We start from the raw sequence: 8,858 nt of genomic DNA on the forward strand, positions 1-8,858 counted from the left end.
TTTTTAGAGGTTTATTCCCCAAAAATGCCTCCCAAACCCTGGTTTTCCTGGCGTGGCATAATTCCCACCAAGGTGTGCTCATCCCTACACCTCACTCAGCTGACAGGGCTTTTCCTGCCTGTCTTGGGTGACTAATCCCAACCAGGGAATAAACTTATCAGTAATGATAAGTGAGTGATGAGTCAGTAACAGGAAACCTCAAGGAATGGAGCTGCAAGAAAATGCAGCAGATGCTGCTCCTTGCAAGAGCATCCAGGCAACAAGTTCCAGTGAGCAGGAATTGCCCTTCCAGGTCCATTCAGGCTTTTTGGGAACTCAGAGCTCTGCATATCCTGCTTTGTCAGCACCAGGGATAAAAGTTCCCAATAACCCACACAGTTTCCAACACCCCCTGTAACCCCAGTACAGATCTTCCCACGTTTTCTGCCCTCAGGGATCTGATCCTTGCTGGAATTTCTGTCCTGGCTGTCCATTTCCACTCTGAGCACAGGCAGAAATGTTATTTATTCTGCTGACAGCACTGACAGCCCGAGCCCTGGTGCTGCTGGAATGGCAATGCCAGAGCTCCTCATGGATGGAGCAGGTGCTCCTTGGACCATCAGGGTGGAGATTTCTTCTTGAGAATCACCTGCCTCAGGCTTCCTGTGCATCCCCATCCCTGCTATTCCTTCCTGCAGCTCCAAAGAAGCCAGAAAAGTCTCTGTAGGTGCTCAAAGCCTCTTTCCCATCCTTCACCTGCTCTCTGCTCCCTCCACCAGCCTGGAGAGAGGGGAACCAGCTCCTTCAGGGACAGCTTTTCCTGGCAGTGCAGCAGAGCAGGACCTTCAGGGCGGGTTTTCCCACTAACGAGCTTCCCCTCCTTTTTTTTTTTTTTTAATTTTATTTATTTTTAAATTTCTTTTTAAATTATTTTTTCACCCCCAACGGCCAAGCAGCTTTTGCCAGAATGCGTTTTCCACATGTTCCCCATTAGTCACGCTCTCAGCCTTTCCAAACCTCTCACCAGTGCCACAAGCCGATGCTATTAATTTACTCCCGACCGACACAAGCAAAATTCCAGGCGGCGTTCCTAAAACCAGCCCCGGCGGCTTGTTTGGATTTCAAACCAGTGCCATTCTCTCTCCTGGCCTGTCTGTGGAGCACCTTCCCAGCTTCTCCCGAGGCTTGGGGAGGGTCGGGCAGGCGGTGGGGGTCGGGCAGGGGCTGCCGGCAAAGGCGGGGTCTGAGCGCCTTAAATAGGGAGCTTCCCTTGGCCAGCGCTGGAGCGGGCTGGACCGAGCTGCTGGGGCTTCATCCAGGGCGAGGAGGAGGGACTGGAGGCACAGGAATGTCGGTGGAGGAGGGAAAGCCACCACGAGGAGCATCATGTCTCTGTAAGTAGATTTTTTCCCCTTCCCTGTAGTTGAGGGAGCGTGCAGAACGGACTGACAGACAGCCAGCGCTGATTTATACATTTCTCATTCTTTGGCAAGTTTTAGAGTCAGTTTTTAAAGTTTTCCCAGTTCCTGTAGCTGTGCCTGAGGTTGAGTGGAGGGGTCAGAGGATTTGGGGAAGTCACTGTGGTGAGAACATCTCATTCCTGCACAGTTCTGACTGCTTCAGGAGCTGCTGGTGGTTTGAGCAGTCCAACCCCTCCTTTGTAGCTGTTTGAAGTGCAGTTTGTACCCTGTGTGTGTTTTATACACTGTGTGTCACCTCTGGAGGTGATGGATGACTGAATGGATGGATTTCAAAGCCACAGGGATGGGGAGTCCTTTCTCAGGGAGATAATTCAGCAACATGAATCTATCCTGTAGTTGAAGAAGCGTGCAGAATGGACTGACATCCAGCTACCACTGACAGCCAGCTAGCACTGATTTATACATTTCTCATTCTTTGGCAAGTTTTAGACTCAGTTTTTGAAGTTTTCTCAGTTCCTACAGCTGTGCCTGAGGTTGAGTGGAGGGGTCAGAGGGTTTGGGGAAGTCACTGTGGTGAGAACATCTCATTCCTGCACAGTTCTGACTGCTTCAGGAGCTGCTGGTGGTTTGAGCAGTCCAACCCCTCCTTTGTAGCTGTTTTGAAGTGCAGTTTGTACCCTGTGTGTGTTTTATACACTGTGTGTCACCTCTGGAGGTGATGGATGACTGAATGGATGGATTTCAAAGCCACAGGGATGGGGAGTCCTTTCTCAGGGAGATAATTCACCTACATCATCTAATCCCTCTGCTTGCTGCAGATCCACTCAGATGGGTTTTGGTTTTTACCCACACTGCACAACTTTCACCCTGCACAGAGGAATTGGGTCTGTGGCAGGTGGAAAGATGCAAAACTCTGTGTTTTGTGCTTTGATGGTTGGGATTGTGAGGAGAGGAGGCACAGCCTTCTCCTAGTGCCAGTCCTGCTCTATGAACAAGTCTTTCCTTGGAAGCTTGTTTTGTTTATAATTGATTCCAAAACTTCGTGGTGCACTAACCCCCCACCCAAGCAATTAAAAGCATTGAAATCCCACAGTTTGGTCTCTGTAACCAGTGAGACCTAAACCCCACTGGAAGTTTAACCAAACTGGTTTTAGGGAGGGGATTTTACCTCATTTCCTTTGGCTCCTGCTCTCAGACACAGTGCCAGGAGGGCAGGGGACACACAGGGGTGTCCCCAACACCAAGGTGTGACCCCACACAGAGGGTCCCAAGGTGCAGGAACAGCTCGGGGCTGTTCCCTGCAGATGTTCCTGCAGATCCAGATGTGCACAGAGGGCTGGGCAGCAGGGGCAGGGGCAGGACCCACAGCTCAGGGTGCAGGGTAGTCAGGGATGTTCTTCTCAAAGCAACAACCCCTCACTTCTGTTATTTTACAATTTCCTTCCTTTTCCTCGGCTCGGGAGATTTGGGAGCACTTCACTGGGTTGTCTCCTAGAGGAGACAGGGGGAGCATGGCTAACAACCCTGACAAATAGCACTTCAGAACTGGAACATTTACTCCAAAAGCTGCCACAGCCTTGCTCAGACCCTCCCTGCCCCAGCACAGAGCTCCTGGGAGGTGCATTGGAGCTTTGGGAATTGTGTCCATGGGTGACTCTTGCAAAGGGGTGAATTATCCTCAGTGTAACCTTCAGCAACCCTTTGGGGCAGCACTGAAATTTGGATGAACTGCTCTAGGGGACATTTAAAGTGCATTTTTAAGAACATTTTGGGGCTTGCAGCTAATTTTGGGAGCTGGTGGGTGGTTGGACACCTGGATGGGGCCAGCCAAGGTGGGGCTGCAGCCAGCCCTGCCTCACCCAGACCCGGATGCTCCACAGACAGATGCACCATGCCCCACACCCAGCAGGGTCTTCCCTTCCCAGCCCCACATCAGCTGGAGCTTGGCTGAGTGCCTGGATTAATTCTGCAAATCATTCAACACCCCAGTTTGCCCTTACCTGAATGTGAACAGGACAGAGGAAGAGTTAAATACCCCTCAGGGTGTAACCACTGTAAGGAAGTAAAAAAAGCCACTCAAACAGGGAACTTGCCCATCTCACCCCTGAATAAACCAAATTTCCTCTGTAAATAAAGAACATCTCAGTGGGCATCACTTCCCATGTTCTGCTGAATTACCCCACCTGCACATTTGTACTGACCAAGGCATCACTTTTGGGCCAGGAGAGGGGGATTCTGCTCCCAGCAGCCTCGAGGGTCGGTGGCAGAGAGGAGAATTTCCCCCTCTCTCCTTCTGGTTGATGACCCAGCTGTGCCTCAGTTTCCCCAGCCCCAGGACAAGAACAGCACCATCTGCAGAGCTCTCCCACAGGCTCAGCCCGGCGTGTGAAGACTTGGGGGTTTGTGTTCGCAGGGGATTTGTTTGATCTGGAAATAGCAGGGTTAGAAAATTCCATCTGCCTGCTCTGGAGAGCGCTGAGCAAACCAGCCCTGCTTGGCTCCTCTCCTGGGAAGCAGTGGGAGCAAAGCTGCATTCCAGGAGGGCTGGATGTGGAGAACAGAGTGGGGCATGTTTCCCTTCCTGCTGCTGCCTGGGGCCGTGCTCCCACCAGGGAAACCCTACTGCAGAGTTTTGTGTCTCCAGTGGTGCAAATCCAGGCTTGGTGTCTCATGGCATCACCAAGCCACGTTGGATGGGGCTTGAGCAACCTGGTCTAGAGGAAAGTGTCCCTGCACACGGAACAGGATGATCTTTAAGGTCCCTTCCAACCCCCAAAAATTATAAGATTTTGAGATCCTATAAACATTTCCCCCACTCAGCCATGCTCACCCAGCATGGAGAGTTCTGCTTGATGCCCACATTCCTTAAACAGCTCCTTTCCCTTCTCTTTTGTCTTCTTTTTTTTTTTTTTTTTTTTTTTTTTTTGGGTGCAGGTGCTTTCCCTACTGCTCTCATCTCTCAGTATCTGTGCCAGTCAAGCAGTGAAATTCCCTCCTGTCTTTAGTGCTGCCTGAGGTCACCCAAGGAACTCGGGCTGAGGCCCTGCTGCACGTTAAGCTAAACACAAAATGCTTGTTACAAACTCTTCCTTCCCAGCTGTCCAGGTCTCCTAATAAATCCTTGGTTTTCTCTTGAAAGCTTCTCAAGGTTTATTTTTGAAGCAGTCTGTATTTGATTAAAGTTTTGTTTTGTTTTGCTTTGTTTCAAGAGGAACTTAAAAGGGCCATCGGCCTGTAAACATAAATATTCCCATTCTTTCACTGATTCTTTGCATTTTTCTGGGTTTACTAATGAAAGATCTTTCAGCAGGGCAAGTCTCTGTGTTGTGGGAGCATCCTCCATTGCTCCAGCCTTGACCAGCCTTTGAGTGGAGAAATTTTCCCTAATATCCAATCCAAACCTCCCCTAATTGAGGCCGTTCCCTCTGCTCCTGTCCCTGTTCCCTGGAGCACAGCCCGACCCTCCCTGGCTGTCCCCTCCTGTCAGGAGCTGTGCAGAGCCACAAGGTCCCCCCTGAGCCTCCTTTGCTCCAGGCTGAGCCCCTTCCCAGCTCCCTCAGCCCCTCCTGGTGCTCCAGCCCCTTCCCCAGCTCCATTCCCATCTCCTGACACTCTCCAGCCCTTCAGTGTCCTTCTTGTCATGAGGAGCCCAAAACTGAGCCCAGCATTCAAGGTGTGGCCCCACCAGTGCCTCTCCTGGTGCTCCAGCCCCTTCTCCAGCTCCATTCCCATCTCTGTACTCACTCCAGCCCCTCAACGTCTTTCTTGTCATGAGGAGCCCAAAACTGACCCCAGCATTCGAGGTGTGGCCCCACCAGTGCCCAGCACAAGGGTCAGTCACTGCTCTGGCACAAGATGTCACCTCCCATCCCTGTTTCTTTTATCTCCCCCTCTCCCTGCAGGTTCTAACTGAGCAGCCCTTATGACCAACATGAGCTGGAGCTTCCTCACCCGCCTGCTAGAAGAGATTCACAATCACTCCACCTTCGTGGGGAAGGTCTGGCTCACGGTGCTCATCGTCTTCCGCATCGTCCTGACGGCGGTGGGGGGCGAGTCCATCTACTCCGATGAGCAGAGCAAGTTCACCTGCAACACCAAGCAGCCGGGCTGCGACAACGTCTGCTACGACGCCTTCGCGCCGCTCTCCCACGTCCGCTTCTGGGTCTTCCAGATCATCATGATCTCCACGCCCTCCGTCATGTACCTGGGCTACGCCATCCACAGGATCGCCCGCTCGGCCGAGGAGGAGGAGAAGCTCAAGGGCTTCAAGAAGAAGAAGCAGTTTGCCCTCAACTGGCAGGCCGTGCGCAACATGGAGGACGCCATGGAGGCCGACGAGGAGGAGCCCATGATCTCCGACGACGCGGCCGAGCACGACAAGGCCATCAAGGCACAGCCCAAGGGCAAGGAGCAGCAGAAGCACGACGGGAGGAGGCGCATCCAGCAGGAGGGACTGATGAAGATCTATGTCTTCCAGCTCCTCACCCGGGCTTCCTTCGAGGTTTGCTTTTTGATAGGGCAGTATCTGCTCTACGGTTTCGAGGTGGAAGCTTATTACGTCTGCAACAGGGTCCCTTGCCCCCACACCGTGGACTGCTTCGTGTCCCGGCCCACGGAGAAGACCATCTTCCTCCTGGTGATGTACGTGGTGAGCTGCCTGTGCCTGCTGCTGAACATGTGCGAGATGTTCCACCTGGGCTTCGGGACCATCCGTGACGCCATCCGCAACCGGAAAATCAACAGCTTCCGGCAGCCGCCCTACAACTACGCCTACCCCAAGAACATCTCCTGCCCTCCCGAGTACAACCTGGTCGTCAAATCCGAGAAGTCCACCAAGATCCCCAACAGCCTGATGGCCCACGAGCAGAACTTGGCCAACGTGGCTCAGGAGCAGCAGTGCACCAGCCCCGACGAGAACCTGCCGGCCGATCTGTCCACGCTGCACAAGCACCTGCGGGTGGCCCAGGAGCAGCTGGACATCGCCTTCCAGAGCTACAGCAGCACCCAGGCCAACACGCAGCCCTCTCGGACCAGCAGCCCCGCCTCGGGGGGCACCGTGGTGGAGCAGAACAGGGCCAACACCGCCCAGGAGAAACAAGGTGCTAAGCCCAAGGCCTCGCTGGAGAAAGGCAGCTCCAGCAGCAAAGACGGGAAGACGTCCGTGTGGATATAACTGTGTCAGGAAGGCGTGAGCGGGGTTTTGATTTTGGTTCCTTTCTGGTTTTCGGTGTTATCTCGCGTTTGTTTCGCAGGGCACGGTTTTTGTGTGGAAGTCAAGAGAGTAAAAAGGAGTTTCGGACCAGTTTAGTGCTGTCTTCCAGTTAACAAAAGACATTTCTTCCCTGTTTCCAACGTGTTCTCCTGCTGGGAACCTCCAGTGAGTAACAGCAAACCCTCCCCACCTCCCAGCCCCTGGCTCAGCAGCAGAGCCCCCAGGAGAGACTGGACAATGTGCTGTGCTGGGAAGAGGAGCTGCTGGTGGCTCAGGAGGGAAGTGAGGCTGACAGGGATCAGCCACCCTCCTGCACGGCAAGGCTCGAGTGCTGCAGGCCAGGCAGTGTTTAATTACTAAACACCCTTAATCAAACTAATTCCTGATCCTTTGGTAAGAAAACCACTGACATATTGCAGGGACCTTCATGGCAGGCTGACAGCTGATGGCCTGCCTGGGCTGGCAGATGCCAATGGAGGCCTCGTTGGATGCTGTGAGCCAGAGCTGGCACCCAAGTCGGGTCTGGGGCAGGAACACAGCGAATGGACCCAAAACCAGCACAGGACTGAAGGTTTCATCTTTCCTTCCTCTGCTCCAAACCCTCCGGAGCAGCAGCGAGCAGTGACATTGCATCCTACTGGTGCCTGCGTAGCACTTGCTACAGATGTGATGGGAATTGTTGCAGTTACAGGGTTTTTAACAAACTGCTGCTTCACATCATCAGAAAGTGCCTTTATGCAACCAGGAAAACAAAAGTGTAAAGGGTTGAGGCTCTTTTACTTGCTGAATTTTAAGCAATCGGCATCGGCAAATTTGTTTTTCTGATTAATCGAGGAAAAGCACTGTTGGCAAATTTGTTGTTTTTCTGATTAATCAAACCCTTACAAATAGTGGCAGGAGGCAGATCTATGCACAGTGGTGTGTGTGTGTGTCCATGTGTAGATACAGACACTATGAGCACCTGAGTGTGAACGTAGACATCGAGAGCTAGGTGTAAATGTGATATCAACCCCCTGCTCCTCCTAGAGCCTTGCACCTCCCCTGAGAAAACCCAGCTGCTCCAGGGCTGGGGCTGAGCTCATCCTGGGCCTTTCAGCCTCCAGCCCCAGATGGGGAACTGGGAGGGGTCCCACACTTGCTGGGGGTGGGGGGGGGGGCTTTGCCGAAGGCTTCAGTGGGGACAGGACCAGGACAAAAGCAGGAAGTTTTTTTCTGAGTTTATGGGGAATTTTTTTCAGCTGGGCTTGACTTTGGGGTGGTTTTCATGCACTTAAAGTACTTTGGGTGTGTGTTAAAATCAAGCTGCTGAGCTCCAAGGCTCCTGCTGTTCTTTGTCAGAGGGTGGTTTCATCTCTACCACAAAGAACCCAGACAGGCAGAGCCTTCAGGATCAAACCTATTGCAAAAGAAGTAAACTCTCCCTGAGCACTGCACTGTCCCTGTGCCAAGCTGTTCCCTCGGGCTGTGCCAGGATTTCTTATCCATGGGATATTCCTGACTTCTCTCTGGACATCCCTCTCATGTCCTTGAGGTCAGCCCCTAACAGCCCTGAGGATGCCTGCTCCCTTTGGCCATTCTTGGGAACAGGCAGGGAATTTGGATATGCCCTTCATCCCCTGGCAACTTTGGCTCAGCTGTGTGATGCATTAGAGCACAGTCCTGGAAGCAAAAAAGAAGTAGAATTAAAAGGAAAGCAGAGAAACATCCTACAAGGTATCCAGCAGCAAATATTCAGCTTTGTGGCTTTGTGTAGCTGTCTGGGGAACCTTCCAGGCCTGCTCCTGGTCCTACTGAAGGCATCAGTAAAATCCTGGAATGCTGTTTGCTCTTGCAGCTCGAGATCTTCCCCTCACAAAAGGGTAAGTGGGTCCAGGAGGAGGATCAGCACAGCAGCAGCCAGCAGTGCCATCCATCCATCCATCCATCCATCCATCCATCCATCCATCCATCCATCCATCCATCCATCCATCCATCCATCCATCCCCCATCCATCCATCCATCCATCCAGCCACCCCATCCATCCAGCCATCCATCCAGCATCCATCCAGCCAGCAGCATCCATCCCCCATCCAGCCAGCCACCCCCACCATCCAGCCATCAGCCACACCAGCCCCAGCCACCCAGCACCATCACCATCCAGCCAGCCATCCCCCAGCCACCCAGCCAGCCACATCCACCCAGCCAGCCCCATCCAGCATCCATCCATCCATCCATCCATCCATCCATCCATCCATCCATCCCCCATC

General features: G+C 52.9%; 1 protein-coding gene across 3 annotated transcripts in view; it reads left to right on the forward strand.

Annotated features, from left to right (window-relative positions):
* The window catches only part of GJC2 (gap junction protein gamma 2), a 30,745-nt gene extending 23,243 nt beyond the window's left edge, over positions 1 to 7,502 (forward strand). For 2 of the 3 annotated variants that reach the window (XM_018909120.3, XM_018909123.3), the window contains exon 2: positions 5,303 to 7,502. In XM_018909120.3, coding sequence (XP_018764665.1) covers positions 5,323 to 6,573 — 1,251 coding nt within the window. In that variant the 5' untranslated portion in view covers positions 5,303 to 5,322 and the 3' untranslated portion in view covers positions 6,574 to 7,502. Of the gene's footprint in view, positions 1 to 1,226; positions 1,374 to 5,302 lie in introns of those variants that run through there. The other variant, XM_018909122.3, reaches the window with a different exon arrangement.
* Positions 7,503 to 8,858: the final 1,356 nt, after the last annotated feature.

This window comes from Serinus canaria, chromosome 2 (genome assembly GCF_022539315.1).
Source record: "Serinus canaria isolate serCan28SL12 chromosome 2, serCan2020, whole genome shotgun sequence".
NCBI classification, from domain to species: Eukaryota; Metazoa; Chordata; class Aves; order Passeriformes; family Fringillidae; genus Serinus; species Serinus canaria.